A 20,021-nucleotide genomic window follows, 5' to 3' on the forward strand; every position below is an offset into this window, starting at 1 on the left:
CAGTCCGGAGACAATACGAAATGGCTCTTACATTTAATTGATAAAACTAGCAGATCTTGTAGAGAGGCGCTCCTCCTCTCCATTGACGCGGAAAAGGCGTTTGATAGGGTCCACTGGCCTTATCTTTTTCATTACTAGAGCGCTTTGGGCTGGGTCCAGTGTTTAGGGCCTGGATTCAGTGCATCTATCGTGCACCTAAGGCTGCTGTCCGAGTCAATGGGACTCTGTCATTGCCGTTTCCGACAGGTCGGGGGACTCAACAGGGGTGTCCGCTCTCCCCTCTGTTTGCGCTTTATATGGAGCCTCTGGCTCAGCGCCTGCACGATAGCCCTCATGTCTCTGGTATCAAATTTGTAAAATTTGCCTGAAATCTCGCATACAAATGTATACTAAAGTGCAAAACCAAATCAATATTTTAGACTAACCAGTTTTAGGAAAACGTTCAACGTCCAACAGCCAAGTTAAATCATCAAAATTGAGGTAAGGCAGGAGTTTGTGCTCATCATGAGCAAAGGAGGTACTGAGCACAAATCATCCCATCACCAATTTCCCTTAGGAACCAGATCCTAAATAAGTATCTAGAGACGGCAGAAACAAGTGTCTGTCTACAAAAATCTTAATACTTTGACACAGCGTGTAGAGCCAGTGTTTCGACGTACTGGAACTGTCCAGACTGATCTGAGCTTCCTAAAAACAATACAGAAACAGAGGACATAAACCTCTGTTTCATCCGCTTGGCCTTAAGAAGGGCACACTTTATCCAAGGTATGTCCCCCATTGCACCACTTGCTTGTAAACAAGCTCATGGGGAGGTTACCATGCCTGACCTGTAAATATAGCATCCTGGCAAGGACCGGCTGGATTTTATCAAGGCAACATTTCAAATTATAAAAATTCTTAAAACCTTAAAATCCTGCAGTCAGGTCACCTAGAGAGGAATCAGTAGGTTAAATAACTCATGATCCCTATAATATTTAGTGAGTTTGGCTCTAGAGGTGGTCTGACAGGCCACTGGTGGGTTATCCCACAGGCTAAGTTTAACCAAGCTTTTGATAGCTTTGTTAATGTACCTCAACCAGCATAATCTACCTGCCCCAGATATCCCTGAGACCTCTTCAAGGGTAGATCTATAAGAAATCAGCTCCGGTGTAGCCCAAATTCTCCACCAAAAGAGTACGACCTGAGGCTTATATCCTGTATTATGCGCCTCATTCCCAGACCCAGTCGGAGAGGCATCAAGGGAGTAGAGGCAGGAAGACTCAGCAACTGTCTCATAAAGCTATTCTCGATATACATGAACTCTACCAGCGGCTTATGTCCCCATAGCTCGGCCCCATAAATGGCTGCTCCCACTGCTTGCATTTTTTAGATCTCTAAGGCGGGGCTAACTGGCTTGGAAAAAGGTTCCCTGTATACCTTCGAGAACCCAACCACAAACTGACCCAACCTCAACCTTTGCCTCTCTATGTGGGAAAGCCAATCCATGCCCTCGCTAAGCATGATCCCGAAGTATTGAAAGTTTGTAACCCTCTCTAGCAGGGTCCCGTTCAAGGTGGGATTGGGGCGTGTGATTCTTGAAAGGTTGAGTATCATTTATTTTGTTTTACTCCCATTTATTTCAAAGCCCCTCTCCATACAAAAACTATTGAAACTATCCAATACCCTTTGGATTCCCATAGGGGACTTCAAGAGTAAAAAAAAAAAAAAAAAATATGCCAACATTAGTGCTAGCATCTTAACAAGCGCCAACCTAGAGGCATAATTATTTATGTTGGTTGAAAAATCAACCAAACATTTAAAGTACAAAGTAAATAAAGTAGGTGCTAGTACACAACCCTGCCAGCCCCCTTTTGTAATTGGAAAGGGTTCCAAGAGTTCTCCCAGTTTACCACAACATGTACCTGCTCAAAGTTCAGAGTCTTTGCAAGATGTAACACAGTAAGGAGAGAACCCCTATATTGGTCAAAACCTGCCAGTGTGTGACCCTAGGAGCCAAATCAAACACAGAGCGTAAGTCAACAAAAATGAAATATAGACTACCACCCTCTAGAACCACAGACTTCCAGTAAAGGAGCTGTAGCCTAAAATGTGGTCAGAAGTCGAGGTACCTGCTTGAAAGGGGCTAAGGTCTTTAGTAACCTCCATCCAATCCTGTAGCCTCTCAAGTTTAGTTTCATTCTCGAAAATATTTTCTGCAAGACATCTGTCAGGCTAATAGCCTTATAGTTGCTAGGTAACAAAAGAGAGCCTTTTCTATAAATAGGAATGATCTCTGACACTCCCCATGTATGGGGAATTGGTATCCCCTCCATAATGGCATTGAACACAGCACCTAAATACGGGCCCCAAATTTCAGGGGCTGAGCCAACAAGGTCCATTGGAATTTTATCGATCCCTGAGCCAATCACATTGATAACCCTCACAATTTCCTCTAGAGTAAAATAATTGTATTTCCTCCCACCCCCTCCTTCCCTGCCCTGCTGGGGAAATCCCCACAAGGCCTAGCTGAAACAATCTCTCTACCCCCAAGTTCTCCCCGCCCCTTTCCCTCACCATCAGTCCACATGTCAGCTGGTATATTGTTCCCAATACCGGAGCGGGACTCAGAGTACCTGGTCTCTACTATGCTCCAGAAGACTTTGAAATTCTTAATTGCACTTATACAGAGACTCCCACTTATCTTGCTCCCACTCTCTTTTGTCACAGTTGACAATATGTTTATATTCGGATCTGGCAGAACGAATCAAACTGCCATCCTCAGTTTTTAAGGCCTTTAAAAGAGAGAGCTTAGCTGCTCGACACTGACTACCCAACCAAGGCATGACATTTTTCAACAAAAAAGTCTTTAATTGTGTCAGTCAGCTTCTGATGAGTATCTGCCACTTTTGCCCTTTGCCCTGGGTCATCCTCAATTCTGGTTATCTTATTCAATTCTTCGTTGGCTGCTCCTACAGATCTATACAGTACTTTAATATAACCTGGTATTTGCTCTATCTCACTCCATTTGATTCTTTGTTTGTTTAGTGCCAGAGTGAGTCTACCATTAATCGGATCAAGTTGAACAACCGTGGCCTTTCTAAGTGGAAGCATTAACTCTAGGGAAAGAAGATTATGATCACTATTGTGTATAGGGAGGACCTCCATATCTACTATCCAGGGTCATAACGTACGTCAGCCAAAATATAATCTATTAGTGAGGTCTGTCCCACAGTGGTAAATATGGGCCAGACCAAATCCTATTTTCTGTGCCCATTATTTTGTCTCGCTATACATCCAAGGGCTCAAATTGTCAATTTAGGTCACCAGCCACCACGTTATAGGCACTCTCTGGGAGTGAAGATAAGAGTGTATCTAACTGCTCCACCAAACTAGACTTAAGACTCGCTATGACAAATCTAAAGTAAACATTAATCAAGTAGAGTTCTACACGGGGGGAGAAAGTGAGTAGGTGGCAGAGATTATCATCCGACTGTACCGCGACTGGTTTAACCCTGCATCACAGGTGGGTTGCAACCTAAGTTGAAAGTATCCCAGATGCCTTTCCTTGCTGACACCCTACTGCCGCTTTACAATAAACTGCATAGTCAGGTTGCTGGAACTCCTGCGTCATCCAGGTTTCTTGTTAAAGGCAAATTTTAAACTGGTCTATAAAGGAGCCCCAATTGGGCAGACCAGTTTGCTCTTCAGATCAGCAACATTCCATGAAACCATTTTAATAGGTTTTACAGTCTTATTTAAGGCCATCGGTTTCACCACACCAGCTGAATCATTCAGTGAGCCCTTTTGTACAACCTCCTGGATTGACGCCTGTACCTCAAGGAATCTAGCACAAATACTATATACCCCAGGAGCAGGCTTAATCGTTGCAGCCGATTTACCTCCACCAAATTGAAGAAGATCTTGATTTGTATTGGGGGCAGCTTGATTGGGGCAATGAAACATGGCTAAACCAACAGCATGATTGGGAACCATAGTCTAATTACCGGGACACTTCCAAACCCTAGTTGCGGAGGTGGCACCCTGCCCTCTTCTATTCTTTATTGCTTTCAATTGACCCAGCCCATCTTTCATCCGATCAGCTCTGTTACCCACAGTCAACTTATTAAATAGAAGGGACTGGGTACTTATGGGTCAGTCCACCTCTTCAAGTACTTCATTCCGGTTGGAAGTAGATACCATACATTTTGGATTTTTTACCCCCCCTGAGAAGGTGGAAAATGTCTCCTATTTACACTATTCAAAACATTGTTAACCTGGAGCAAAGGGGTTCCTTTAGTGGGAGGCCTATAAAAAATATCCCAATGGAAGAGTGCAGATAGAAGGGCCTGTCTCCTGGGGTCACGGGCCATCGAATCAAAGACATTGAACCTGCTGCGGATCTCTAAAATTAACAATAACACAGTCACCGGGCCAATCAATGGGTCCCTGCCCAATCCAGTTGACTCTACGGGTCAAAAGGATATTGCTGGTCAAAGTGGGGGGAGAAATTCCTGTTCCTCATAAACCAAGATAGGCATTTGTTGAATAACTCTGGCTGAGACTCCCTTTGGCTACCCTTCAATTTAGATACCTCTGCAAGAATTACGACCTAGAGACAGGAAGCCGGTGGAAGGTTATTAATTGGAGCACATACAAGTCACTCACCGGGCCCATACAGACTTCCAGTGGCCTAGGACTTGGTGAGCACTCCCCAGAGTTTGGACTGTACTCCCCTTGGCCTCTGCCTGGTTTTCAGAGTTAGTATAACTACCAACCAGACCCTCCCGCCTCCCCTCCCCTTCTATTTTGTATTTGAGGACTTGGCCCCATGTATGTTATCAGAAGGGGTAAAATCTTTCTGATTTCCCTTTTCCTTTTCACCCCCTGGCCTCACAGGAACAATGTTGAAAGCGGTCATACTTGCAGCTTCCAATTTCGTCAGACGTTCTACCAGAGGCAGGAGCTCTGGTGTCACAACAGCCTTTAATTGGGCCATAATGTCCCTCATTAAGACTGATGCCCAGTGCAGTGGACGATCCTCCTGGATGATCCCCTCAGCCTCGTGGGCTTTCAGACCTGTGGAACAATGCATTGTCAGGCCATCACCACCGTTTCTCATGGACTTATGAGTGCATGGGGTCTTACGCTTCCTCTTGACCACTAAATTAGGATATGCGCTGAATTCCTTGACTGAGGAGCAGTCCATATCAGCATCCAGTCTCAATCCTTCTACTCCATTTTGGGCCGCTACCAAACTTGCCACACACTCAGATGTAACCAGGCTGTTGGAATCAGGGGACTGTGTGCCAATGGATACACTGCATGCTTCTTGGCTTAATGAGAGTTGCCCTTCTGTAAGTTCGATTTCGGAGGCTAACACTCCAATGGCCCTTTTTAGCATTATGTCAATTGATGTTGGTTTGGACACAAGTTGCGGTGCCCTTCTGGGACTTTTGCACTTCCCCCTTGCTTAAAACCTATACCCTCTTCCCCTGCCAACAGACTAGCGACAGTCTAATCGTGAGGCAAGTACCTCAGGAGTAAGGCTAATAAATGGCAAATACTTGTCACACAGTTTCCCACAGCACAAGCCAGCAGCTGAGAGGGATTGCAATGATGAAAAGAGTAGCCCACATTCACCCACCCCACAGCCTTCTGAAGAGGCCGGAAGAGACCGGGCCAAGCCCATCCACATCCAGCTACAGATGGGCGCAGGCGGCCCCCTCTTGGCCCAGGCGCGTCCTGTGCAGTAGGGCCAAATATTACCTTTATGCTCCTCTGGGGACATGTAGTGATGAGAGGCTGCTCTCCTGCTGTGTCAGCTCCTAGGAGGTGTGGTCCTGGCCCCCCGGCCTGTGTCACAGCATCCCACACTGGGGTGGGGCAACAAATTTCCTTTATGCGCCTTCAGGCACATGTAGTGACAGGAGGCAGCTCTCCTGCCGTGTCAGCTCCTGAGAGGTGTAGTTCTGGCTCCCTTGGCCTGTCACAGCATCCCATGCAGCGGGGCCAACAAATTTCCTTTATGTGCCTCTGGGTCCGTGTAGTGATGGGAGGCAGCTCTCCTGTTGAATCAGCTCCTAGGAGGTGTAGTTCTCCCATCCCCCAACTCTCAGGCCTCTGTCACAGCATCCCACACAGCGGGACAAATTCAATTTCTTTTATGGCCTCCTGGCACGTGGAATGACGGGAGGTGGCTCTCCGTCCACGTCCGCTCCTAGGAGGTGTAGTCTTGTGCTGCCCCCTCCCCCCCCCCCCCCCCCCTGGCCTGTGTCACAGCATTCCGCTCAGCGGGGCCAACACATTTCCTTTATGCGCCTCCTGGCATGTGTAGTGACGAGAGGTGGCTCTCATGCTGCATCAGCTCCTGGGAGGTGTAGTCCTGACTCCTCCGGCCAGTGTCACAGCGTCCCTGCAGCGGGTCCAACAAATTTCCTTTAGGTGCCTCCAGGCACGTATAGTGATAGGAGTAGTCTCTCCTGCCTCGTCTGCTCCTGGGAGGTGTAGTCCTGGCACCCCTCAATCTGTGTCACAGCATTCAGCTCAGCAGGACCAACAAATTTCCTTTGTGTCTCGATGGGCATGTAGTAATGGGAAGCGGCTCTCCTGCTGTGTTAGCTCCTGGGAGATGTAATCTTGCCCCCCCCGGCCTATGTCACAGGGTCCCTCGCAGGGGGGCCAACACATTTTCTTTATGCACTTGTTGTGAAGGGAGGCAGCTCTTCTGCCATGTCAGCTCCTAGGAGGTGTAGTCCTGGCCCCCCAGCCTGTTTCGCAGCATCCAAACTTGGATCTTTTCGGGTATTCACAAATATTTTGCAAGACCCTTTTTAAATTGTATTTCTAAACTAGGTATACCACAAAGATGTCTCCATATCACGAAGGGTGCAGGAGAAGAGGCTTCTCCACTAAGGAAAAATATTTTAGTTGTGGAGAAAAAAAGTTGAATAAGCCACTGCAAGTGTGTGGACAGTCTGTTGTGTAAACAAGCTGCAATAGTATGTTTATTTGAGAAATACCCACTAAAAACTATAATTGTTGTGACGGCTACTACATAATTTTAAATTCTTTGCAAATCCTATGTGTATTTCTGTAACTCATATATTTCCTGCTTGTTGAATGTAAACGATATTCAGGCCCATTAGTGATTAAAAGTGAAAAGAAACTAAAGCAGGACTTCTCAACCAGTAGTTGGTGTTCTGTACAGTTTCACAACACCTTCACATCCATAGGACCCCTGACCATTTTTTGCCGTCAATAATTCTAAGTATTTCCGAAGCACTTTTAGTCAAAGACTCATTGTTAGCCCATGTACGGAGTTGATGTTGTAACCTGTGCATGTATACACATGTATACAGAGACTTCACAGCAGGTAAAGCTGAGAAGGCCCTTGCTGGCTACATGTTCTCCCATTCACTGCTTTACATCAGCAGCCACTTGCATACTCTAAGCACCTTCACTTCTTGTATTCGAAGAGGAGCATGCTTGCAGTTCTAGCCATATCTGAAATACTTTCACAGGCTGCTCGATTCCTGAAATGTGTCTTTGTGCATGCAGACAGGCACGTGACAGACACATTGGTCACACGACAATGTGAAGAAGGTAGTACATGATTTTTCATTCAAGAAGATACTGCATGACAAACTTTGGACTGTGGTACATTGAGCAGTTGTCCTTCCAAAATTTGTTTTCGGTTTTTAGAAGAATGAGGGACCTTCCCAGTCCTTGGACTAAACAAAAACATATTGGTCATTTGGGAAGTACTGGATACAATTTGAACGTAGAAAACACTGTAGATTTGTCATTTGTAAGACTGTGGCTCTCTGGTTTGCATTTAAACAGAATAACCCAGAAGGCATCAAAGAAGTCCCATTATACTCAAAACAAAGTGATATAATTCAAAGACAGTTGAAATGTTGCAAGTACAATATTGAATCATGGGTTTCCTGTGTGCAGGTTCAGAATACGAACAGCAGCTGCTGTGTGTGTTATTAATCTTTATCAGATGAGGCCATGAAACCTATATTACAAAGACAGTCTGAAGCAAGCAAGCATAAAAACATGCTAACAAATGCATATATGGTTTTACAACTAAATAGCAAGCAAGGGATCCAACAAAGTAGAAAACTAATTAAGAAGACTGGTTATTGCAGTGAAAATACTACAAAATTGCCTATGAAGTATCCATGTTCATAGGAAAACCTGAAAAAAAAACATGCAATCACTGAAGGGCTGAGACTACCTCCACCCCAAGCCTCGGTTAGTGCAGTGGTTGGAGAAAAAGCAGCAAAAGATTTAACTTTGATGGGATTGTCATTGAAAAGGATGATAAAAACAAATTGACACACTGTCAAATAACATAAAGGAACAGGTGCTTGAAAGAATTTGAAAAAATAACCTTTATAGCCTCAACTCAAAGTACAGACTGCAAACAAATCTCATTTTTGTGATATGCTAGATAAGAGTATGAGGGAACATTATTGAACATTTGTTCTAACCCAGTTTACCAGTGCCACTGCAGAAGAGGTGTACAACATTATGACTACATTTCTTACATCAAATGCAGTTCAGTGGTTCATTCAGCACAGATGGGGATTGTCTTATGTCTCAAAGACTATCTGGACTCATTGCATGAATAAGAAAAATAACCCTTCAGTGCACCACTACTGCATTCATCAAGCAATTTGTGGCACTAGGAAGATGCCACAAGAATTGGAAGAGCGTTTTGAAGGAATCTGTCAAATTGTACATTTAATCAAAGCAGGGCCACTAAATTGAAGGCTTTTTAAGCAGCTCTGTGAGTTTATCAATACTATTCATCAGCAACTCCTGATATGTACAGAGGTCTGATGGCTGTTATGTGGCAAACTGTTGTCTCTGCTTTTGAACTAAGAAAGGAAATCAGAGTATTCTTCATGATCTGGAATCCTGCATGACTACCCATGGTAAGTCATGCTAGTGTATATGTCAGGCATTATCACTCATTTTAATGCATTCAACTTGAGCATGCAAGGAGGAGGCAACACCATTTTTTCAGAGACAAAATTAAGACTATGGTCTTGGCTAGTATTGTGGGCTCCTTCTTATAAATAAAAAAAAACATTATTTTCAACTGTAAGGCCTTTTTTCAATCTGCAGCTGAACAATTATCAAAAGAAGTCTTGAAATGTTTTATCCAGCATCTACAAGATATGGACTACAGTTTTCACGTTTACTTTCCAATCCAGATACAACTAAAAATTGGATAAAGGTTACTTTTAATGTACAAATGTGCAGGACTGATAGCAAAAAATGGAAATGGCTTGAGTGAAAATTTAACTGATAATGCACCAAAACATCTGTTCAATGAAAATTCCCTGGAGAATATTTGTTTGCATACACAAAATTACTTGATTAACATAAAGACTAACAGGTTTACTTCCATTCTCAACTACCTATTTATGTGAAAAAGTTGTTTGAGGCTTGTGTGGCTGTAGATACACATGCTTTGCATACTCCTGCCACCTACTGTTGGGTCCAGATGTGTACAAGTTGTTTTTCTTCGAAGAAGTCTTTCGAGTCACACGGTCGAGTGACTCCTCCTCTTGGTGATAGTGGAAATGGACATCCACTCCATTGTTAGATTGTTTTCTTTCCACCATCGGGTATGGACATGTGTGCCTTTGCTCTTTTGTCGACACCGTCACAGTTTGCTTTCGGTTCTTATATCCCAATCCCTTTGTTGGTATCGTTTTTCAATCACGTTTTCCACTGGCGTACCAAGCCTTGTCTTCAACACTTTGGTTCTTTTCCACCGCAGCCCTTCTAGAGTCTTGCCCTTCTAGACTTCCTTTGGACTTCATCACACTTGTTCGAGAATGCCCAACTGGTGATGGAACGGACGCCTTTCTGTTAGTGCCCGCGCTGCCACACAAAATATCCCTGAATCAACCCAACACCTGGTCTGCAACCTGTGATTGTTGCCTGAGCTGAAGCAAGGTTATTGCGATACCTATAAATCTTTCTGCTCAAAAGAGACTCTTTAATACCGCCGAGCGTGTTGCATGGAAATGTTGCGTAGAACCATTCACAACACTCCAGATATCTTTGGTGAAAAACACACTGAGGATGAAAAAAGCCACCCTCAACCGTTGGCTGTGGAGGAAGAGGCATTTCTTTTTAGGGCAGTTCCTGCTCCAACCTTGCAGCCTAGCTGGACATGGAGGATGTGACCCAAGCTCAGCAAGTTGCGAGTATTGTCTCTGCTGCCCCATATATCTCCTGGATCTCACCAACAGACACTTGGCCATGGTATGCTCGTAGCAACTGGTGTTAGCCACTATCCAATATGGCTATTGTCTGGAGCTCACTTCCGCACCTCCCAACGTTCCACTTCGCACTCACAGGCTATCACTGGAACATCAAACATTGCTCAAACAAGAAGTTCAAGCTCTTCTCAAAGGCGCTAACCAATACAAGGTCTCAGGAAAACACTCTCTAGACTTCCTAATGTCTAAAAAAAAAGATGGGTTTCTACCCACAGTCCTAGATCTAAGACCATTAAACCACTACATCCTGTCATTGCACTTCCACATGATCACCTTCCAAGATATGATTCAACTTCAAGAGGGCGACTTTATGGCTACACTAGACCTAAAAGACACCTACTTTCACATACCAACGTACCAAGCTCATGGCATTGTGGTGGGCTACAAACATTATCAGTTCAAAGTCCTTCCTTTTGGGGTGTTCACTGCACCTCGAGTATTCACCAAGTGTCTGGTAGCAGCCCATCTACGCAGACAAAACTTCCATGTGTTTCCATACTTGGATGATTGGCTTATCAAAGTCAACACTCACTAACAGTGTCAACAACACACTCAGATTGCAATGGATCTGTTGTACCACTTGGAATTCACCATCAATGTTCACCTACATCCTCTGCTGGTACAGCCATATCTTGGGGCTATTCTAAACTCACAAATAGGATTAGCCTATCCCAAATCTGCAACAGTCCAACATTTTCAGACAATATAACCTCAAATTCAAGCAAATCAACAATGCACAGTAAGGACAGTCATCCACCTCTTAAGTAATGATGGCCCCCTGCATTGTCATAGTACAACATATCTGATCACACTTACGCCTGTTAAAGGAGTGTTTAGCTTGACATTGGTCTCAGTCACAGGGTCAAAGGATCTGATCTAGTGTCGATAGACCAGCAAACTCATCACTCTCTGCAATGGTGGAATACCAACAATCTTTTGAAAGGGTGGCCATTTCTCAATGTTCCCCAGCTCACTCTCAAAACAGATGTAGGTTGCACATCTGAAGGATCTCACAATACAGGGTAAATGGGACAAAAAACACTGAGGAATCCATAATAACTACCTAGTGCTTCAAGCTGTTCACCTAGCCTTGAAAGCATTCCTACTTCACCTCATTCACAACATTTCCTAGTCCGGACAGACAACATTACAGCCAAGTACTACGTACAAAAGCAAGGGGGGGGTGAGACAATCTCCGCAACTATCTCATCTATCACAGACCATTAGGAAATGGGCATTACATCACAGCATTCACCCACCTGTTAGTAAAATATCTCTCAGGCACGGACAACAAATTTGGAGATCTCCTCAGCAGGATGCAGCAACAAGTCAGTGAATGGGAACTCCAATCACAAGTCCTCCTCCCATACTTCCACAAATGGGTGTTTCCTCAAATAGATTTTTTCGCAACTGCAGAAAACGAAAAATGCCCAAACTTCGTCTCATTGGTTCCCACACCCACTATCCAAGGGCACTGCACTATGAAAGAGTTGGTCAGGGATATTTGCCTTTGCTTTTCATCCTCTCCCTCCATTTCTGGTTCAGAAGCTCAGGCAAACATCTCTCACAATGATCCTAGTAGCTGCCACCGGGGCTCACCAACCCTAGTTCACAACACTACTTGACCTCTCTGAAGTTCCCTACGAGAAGCTCCCCAACAGGCCAGACCTTCTCACTCAGCACCATGGAGAAATCATGCACTCAGATCCCAAAACTGTCAACTTAGCGATTTGCCTCCTGAGGTCATAGTCTGGTTACCTTAACCTGCCACCTGAATGTATGACCATTCTTAAAGAGGCTTGCAAACCTATCACTAGAACTTGCTATGCTGCAAAATGCAAAAGATTCTTCTGCTACTGTCATTCAATACACATTGACCCTTTCAAAGCCAACGTACCAGACATTGTATGCTACCTGCTTCATCTACAAAAAGCTGAGTTAGCATTCAGAGCTGTAAGATTACATCTTGCCGCAATGGCTGCTTATCTACAGAATAGGCAACATGTCGCTTAATTAAAAATACCAGTCATTAAGGCCTTCATGGGAAGGGCTCAAAAGAGTTATTCTACCAGAAGTTCCACCTGCACCCTCATGAAATCTTAACGTTCTTACATGACTTATGGGCCCTCCATTTGAACCCCTGCATACATGCCTCCTGCAGTTCCTTTCTTGGAAAGCAGCATTTTCAGTTACTAGCTCCTCACTTAGACGTGTTAGTGCGCTCCAGGCCTTAACCTTGGAAGAACCTTTCTTCTATCTACTCAGAGACAGGGTGTTCCTAAGCACAAACCCTAAATTTCTCCCCAATGTTGTTTACCACTTTCACCTCAATCAATCGAGTTACCAGATTTTTCTCACAACTAGATTCAGTTGCTGAGACGTCTCTCCGAACATTAGATGTTGAAAGGGCCCTTATGTCCTGCATTGATAGAACTAAAGCTTTCAGAAAAACTAAGCAACTGTTTGCTGCTTTTTCAGCTCCCCATAAAGGGAACCCTATATCCAAATCAATCATAGCCAGATAGATAAATGTATTCAAACGTGTTATGCTAAAGTCAAAAGAACTTTACCTACTCTTAGAACACACTCTGTTAGGAAGTAAGAAGCATCCATGGCTTTCCTAACATTCAAGTAGCTGGCATATGCAAAGCAGCTACATGGTCAATAACACACACTTTCACATAACATTATTGTGTGGATATTTTGGCATGGCAACAAGCAAGTGTGGCTCAGACAGGCTTACCTACACTTTTACAGACAACTGCAACACCCACAGGTTAGCCACCACTTCTGTAGGGGACTGCTTTAAGTCTGTGCAAACATGGCTATCTACAGCCACACATGCCTCGAACAAAATGTTACTTACCCTGTAAGCATGTGTTCATGGCATGCAGTGCTTTAGATTCCCATGTGCCCACCCGCCTCCCTGGACACTTGTGGTCATTGCAGTTTCTGACAATAAATTCACATGGACACCTGATTACTTACACTAATACACTCCATTCTTTCCCTTTTTCAGGAAAACAATCTAACAATGGGGTTGATGTCCATGCGCACTATCACCAAGAGGGAGGAGTCATTCAACCTTGTGCCTCAAAAGACTTCTTCGAAGAAAAACAACTTGTGCTCATCCTGACCCAAAACCATGAGTAGGCAAAGAAATTTAATCTACACCGCTAGATGCCACAAACAGATGCTTACACAGTAAGTAACATATTCCTTCTGTGCAGTTATGTACCTAACAAAAACTGCTTAAGAAATGTAGAATCTGACCTCCGAATTCAACAGTCAGAAATAAAAATCAATATATTAAAAAGCCACGAGATGCAGCATTGACCTTCCTTTTAAAATCAAAGTTTTGATTTTTGTATAATTTTTTAGTTGTGAATTAATGAAATATTGTGAAAATTGTGTATTTGTGTGATGCATGTCATTTTGATTTTGATATGTCATTTTAATGTAAGTGGAATCCTTTCCTTTAGAAACTACCATGCTGTATTATATGTAATTCTCATATGCATTCTTTTTTCACATTCACAGTTGGAAAATCTAATGTTGGACAAAGATGGTCACATAAAAATTACAGATTTTGGACTTTGCAAAGAAGGGATCACGGATGCAGCTACAATGAAGACTTTTTGTGGTACACCTGAATATCTGGCGCCTGAGGTAAGATGAGAACTTTTTCTAAGAATCTTACCATTTCCTCTTTTTAGTTTGTCTATATGACTACTTAGGGCCTGATTCACTAAAGTAAACGTACACGTTTATGTAAGTTTACTCTTTTTATTTTCTTATTCACAAGCTCTGAGTTAATAGTAAGTTTTTACGATGGCAGAGACTCCGCAGTTGGGGTGGGGAACTTCCACATAAAATGATTGGTCTGTCATGGAGAAGGTACCATCTTCTGTGGGGCAAGCCAGCAGGCTCTGTCCGAGGAGGAGGCAGCATTGTCAGGGAGCTGCTGTACAAGGTCACAGTGAAGAATTTACCTTCAGACTTAAACGATTTTTTGGAAGTCTGATTTCTTGAGCAGGATGTAGCAGAAGAGGGCTTCATGAGGCTTGTCAGGAGGCCCCAGTGAACAAGATTTATGTGAATAGAGAAGAATGTAACTGGAGCTATATTGGAGTCAGATGCACCTTGGTAGGTCCAGCTGGCAGGTAGGTCCCATTCTTGTGTCGATTTTTTAGGAAGATTTTGAAAACAATTCTAGGTCCCATCTTTCAGTTTTAGGTAGGAACAGTACCACCAACACCACTTCCAAGTGACCAGGACCTAGGGGGGCACCACTGTTGGGGCGTTACAATTCACTGACAGCAGTCATCAGCACGGTTCATGGCCCCTGAAGCCTGTGAGGTCCCCGGTTGCTCACACAGGGGGGGGCAGCCAACTATCTCTTGGAACTCTGAAGGTGCTCCTCCTTCAGATAGCAGGGGCAGCAAGATAGTCCTTAAAGCAAAAGGTCAGTCCTTCTGACTGCAGGACAGACGTTTAGCTGAATCTTACACAGGTCCAGGAGTCCACTGAAGAATGGTCCTAGGGTCCCCAACAAACCGAACCTGGTGCCATCTTTGTGCCCCAGACATCCTTGCATGATGGGCCATCCTTCCCCCACACCTAGTGTACTTTGTGTCAGTGCCTGGGAGGAATACACAAACACCATTAGCTGAGCCATTCACAGAAATTTGCCAGAATGCACAAATGCTTAGGGCAAGAAAATGCCAACTTTCTAAAAGTCCCCATTATTACAATATAATTGGGTGACCCAGTAAACTTCAGGATCTGGGCAGCAATGGTATAAACAACAAAAATCTTAGCGGTAGCTTATCACACGTTGCCACAAAACTAATTCAAGGTCAACCAGTAGCATTAAGAAAAGCCACATGAGGAAACAGAAAACACAACCAGAGAACATTATTCCTGCACAATTTATGTATTTTAGCTCAAGTGCCTGAAAATATCTGTGTGCAGTAAATTCAGCTTTGCTCCATAAGTTGGACACAGTGTCATCAGTGCTCGTGCAAAGTGAATAAGTGAAGGATAAGATGACTGTACTCCTAAATATACAATAAAATATCGAACTAAGCAGTGCTACAGCAGCCTGCAAGGTGTCTGTCCAAAATGCAATGAACAAATGCTCATCCAGGAGGGCATCTAGAAATGTCTTAAGTCCAAGGGGGATATGCCTCTTAGTACAGACAATTAGCATCATCAACGTTTCGACCCAGATAGTTGCTGTTACTTGAAACCATCTCAAGGGACTTTCATCTGGAAGTGGGGGAGGGGCAACCTGGGTAACAATGATAGGACATGATTAGAGAACCTATGGCTGGTGTGTTTCCTAAGAACCATGTGAGTTCCATGCAACAAAGTTGCATGAAAGTTACCTTCTATTGGAAGAAATGCTATGGAGTATGGAAAGACGGCAAGGCTGCTCGTCTTAACGGAGCGCTAAAAAAATAAAATGAACCAATCAATAAGGTCTCTGGAGAGTGTCCTAACAAGCAAGACAGTGAGTAAAAACATTAACACTCACCCTAGGTCAATTATTGACTAGGCTCGAAACAGGCCCTTCAGGTATTCAAAGTACATAAATGGGCTGCTAGAGTAATCAAAGAGGAACAATCGTTTTCAATGAAAGACTCAAAATGTATGACTACAAATAGTCCCTAGCACACTTACCATAAAAAAAGATAAATTGCAAAAGTGACTGGCCCAGTGGGGGGGATGTGCTTGCTCCTCCAAATCAAATTAAAGGAATGAGCCAGTGACGGAAATGCTTTCTCTGCACAACAGCTTAGAGGAAGGAGCTGTAAAAGACAAAGGGGGTTATTCCAACTTTGGAGGAAGTGGTAATCCGTCCCAAAAGTGACGGTAAAGTGACGGATATACCACCAGCCATATTACGAGTCCATTATATCCTATGGAACTCGTAATATGGCTGGTGGTAAATCCGTCACATTTGGGACGGATTACCACCTCCTCCAAAGTTGGAATAACCCCCAAAGTTCCATCTTAAGGCTTAGTAAGCCCCCATTTGTCCGAGCCTAACAGGGATACAGTTTTGTGTTAAAACTCCCAAAAATGCGGGCACTAAAATCTGTAGCGATGCTTACCACTTGCCGGCAGTTAAGAAAATTAAATTACTCAGCACTGTGTGAACATGCACGCCAGCGCGTCAGAATTATCTGTATACTTCCAAGATGGCCCACTGGTGCAAAGTCACTTCACCCTTCACTTGTTCACTTTGCACAAGCAATGATGTCACACAGTTTACACCGCTCAGGGTATGGTCATCATACACTAGCCCTTCCCTCCCTCCTAGTCTAGTAGTACAGGAATTACAGTTTAGGTCATGTTGTAACAAGGAGGAAGCTAAAGGGGTTCCATTTGTATTGAGAAAAGTGTGATAATGCTAAGTGATAGGAATTGTGTGGATCCTTGCAGATTCCAAGACTCTCCCTCACAGAAGTGTGAAAATGTGTGTTTTAGGAAAAGTTTGCGGCTTGCATGGCATTGTGGGTAGGAAAACATTGTAGGCTCCTCACCACCCTGGATTCCCCCAGGTGTTTAGTTTTAAAAAGTGTCTGCGTTTGGTAGGTTTCCCTGGGTGGCTGCTGAGCCTGGGTCCAAATGCTGAAGCTACTTCCATTGCCAAAACAGGTTATTGTTTTGACAGGAAATGTTGATCTAAGTTGCGCTTCGGGCCCTTTTGTATCGCCAGTGCTATGCCAAGCCACAGAATTTGTGTAGCTTCTTTTATTGGAAGAAGGGTGGGGAAAGCTGTGTGAAAGGAATTTTGGAGATCCCCTCGGATTATGGAAGTTTCCCACACAAAAATATGAGGAAAATATGTAATTGTAAAGAATGCTTCAGGTTTGTAGGTCATTGTGAGTAAGAAAATATTGTGTGATCCACACAAGGCATACTACTCTCCTGGGTGGTATCTAGTCCGGGTTTGGTAGGACTCCTTAGGTGGCAGTCTAACCTGAACCTGAATAGTGCAGCCACTTAGCATGGCAAGTGAGAGGAAATTTCTAACCCTTTTTTCTCTGGTGTCTAGTGGGCTTCCCTTTCTCCTCCCAGGGCAGATGTGTAGTAAACCTCCCCAATCTGCTTTGTGGTTTTGCAGAAATACTGTTGAGTCCGTGTTCGGAAAGATACATAGCCCAATTTCTTTAGGGATCACTCCCACTTTATTTTTTACCATGGTTTTTACCCTTCTGCCTTTCACCTGGGAAGATTGGGTGTAGACACCCTCTATCCACCCCTTGGGAGGGGAAAGAAAGACTGGTGCCCAGAGGGTGGTGGAAGAGCACAGACCAATACCAATGGGGGTGGTCCTGCCCACCCCCTAACAGTTCAGTTTTTTTTTCCTAGTGGACTTTCTTCTTGCCTGGGGGAAATGGATTGGGGGTAAATATTCAAAAATATTTCTTGGTGATCTGAAGGGCTATTGACCACCCCCACCCACCCCCATCTGAGCTGGTTAGCTGTAAACATCCCTCATCCACCCGTCAGGCAGATAGACTGTTAAGCCCTAGGCTGTGAGGGGAGCACTGGCATATCTCCTTGGTGAGTTGCTTTCCACCCCAAAAAAACAGGAAAAGCACCATTCACTGGTGGTCTGGTGGGCTTTCTGTCCTGCCCTTCCAGGGAGGGGACGATTGGGGTAAACACTTCCTATCTGACCACAAGAGGAGGCAAAAAGCTTGTTTTGCTCTGAGTTGGGGAGCAGAGGCACATGCCCAGGGGGTCACTCCCCTTGCTCAGACCTGATTTATGAGGGATCCCTTGTGTCTAATGAAGCGGGTCCTTCCCTGGGTATTGCATGCCCAGTGGGATCCCAAAGAACGATCCACTAGGGAGAGAGAGAGAGCACTGGAGAAGGGGCATTGTTACCTTTCCTACAATGCCCATCCTGTGTCAGTAAGTGCTCAGAGCATCAGTGCAGTCTGCTTTCACTTTTGTTTTGCTGTGGTGTTACAGCAAAACAAAAAAGTGCAGAACACAATGAAAGCTTCTCCCTCATGTCCCAACTTTGAATCTGAAAAGGAAAATGCTTCTTATTTTTAAAACAGAATTATTTTCTTGTTCACTGCTAAGGACACGTCATTGACATCCTCAGCACTTCCGAGATGAATTGTAATAAATTATGTTGACATGAAAAAATAATCCACTTGATCTTGGAGGAGGTTGACCTCAAAGCAGCATTTTAGCTGTAAGCATGCCCATTCTCCAGGAACACTATGTAAATATCGTACAGTTATTATCACCTCCCCATTTAGGTACTTGTTAGAGACAAGGCTAGGCGTAGCAGATACATTTCCCAATGTTTCCCCTTTAGCGTTTGGGTGTGCCATGGATGTACAGTGACCAGTTTCTTCATTTAGTAAGTTATTACCACTGCAAACCAAACTTAATTTTCAGTGTTGAGTAATTTTCTCCAAAAAATGGTTGAATTGTCTGCCCAGTTCAAAGTATTAATTTCTTACTTCCCCAACATCACCCCTGTTGCAGTGGCATAGCTTCATGCATACATCCTCAGTTTGGGACACACTTCTGTCCCCGTGCTACTTGTGGGATCTCCTATAGTGTCAGTAGTATTCTAATGGTTACAATGTAGTATGGAATGTTGGAACACTGAAGGATTTAAATAATGCAAGACTGTTGAGGAGTTGAGCTGAGCGGAGGAAAGAATAAAGACATACATGTTAGATGAAGCATTTTACAGAGAATAAGGTAGAACTGTTCATCTTTTTTCTGTGTCTGTGTGCAACATTGTTATATTGGCAACGATGATGGGATAATGAAAATCTGCTGGAAATGCTATTTATTCAGCTGTCATGTAGAATATACCTCCACCTCTTTTTTTCCCTAACTTTACCTGCAGGACATAGTATTTAAAGGGAAAAGGTGGAAGAGTGCCTTTGCTAGATATACAAAGGTCTGTGACCCTAGTTTTAGCACAGAAAGAAAGGCTTTTCTATTACTATATTGTTTGGGTCCACAGGGTCACAATCTACATGATTGTTTAATAGAATTGTCTGATGAGAACATTTTAAATGAATATGTATTATGAAGTTGAACATTCAACTATATTGGAAAGATTTCATTTTGAGAAAAAAAACAGATAAAGGGAGAGAGAGTAACATATTACAAAACTGATTTAAGGAAGCATGTGTCATCTTGTAAGTTTGCCATTACTTTAGATGAACGTGTGAGAGATCTCTTCATGTTGGGATGTGATAATGACAAGGTCAGGAAAGAATTAAAGCTTGCTTCATGGTAATCCCTCTCTTCCTGAAATCATACGTTTGGCTAAAAAAACATTGGAACACAACTTAGCATGTGTTGCGGAGATTCAAAGAAAGGGCTGTAAAAGAGATTCAGCAGTTGTAATAGAGAACATATTTGAGAAGGAAACTATTCATACTAAAAACACAGTGAAGACTTGAAGTATGTCATTAATGTCAGATAACACCCCACTGCCAGATATAATCATGTTAAGTGATATAAATGTGGCACTGTTGGTCATTATACTATTAATAAGAGGTATCAAAAGCAATTTGCAAACTGTGTATGGAAGGGTCAATTGGCCAGGTGTTGCAGTAGTAAAGATACAAAGGGAAAATAAATGAGATGGGGAGTGGACGTTGAAACAAGATGATTGCGAAGAGATTCTTTTGCAAGTCAAAGCAAAACAATTAAGGCCCACTTGATGGAGTGTTG

The 20,021-nt window shown here is 43.6% G+C and overlaps 1 protein-coding gene across 1 annotated transcript in view; it reads left to right on the top strand.

Moving 5' to 3' along the window:
* Positions 1-20,021, top strand: part of AKT3 (AKT serine/threonine kinase 3) — a 734,901-nt gene that overhangs the window by 528,299 nt on the left and 186,581 nt on the right. The window contains exon 10 of the mRNA XM_069234462.1: positions 13,827-13,955. Coding sequence (XP_069090563.1) covers positions 13,827-13,955 — 129 coding nt within the window. The remainder of the gene's footprint in view (positions 1-13,826; positions 13,956-20,021) is intronic.

Source organism: Pleurodeles waltl, chromosome 5 (genome assembly GCF_031143425.1).
Source record: "Pleurodeles waltl isolate 20211129_DDA chromosome 5, aPleWal1.hap1.20221129, whole genome shotgun sequence".
NCBI lineage: Eukaryota > Metazoa > Chordata > Amphibia > Caudata > Salamandridae > Pleurodeles > Pleurodeles waltl.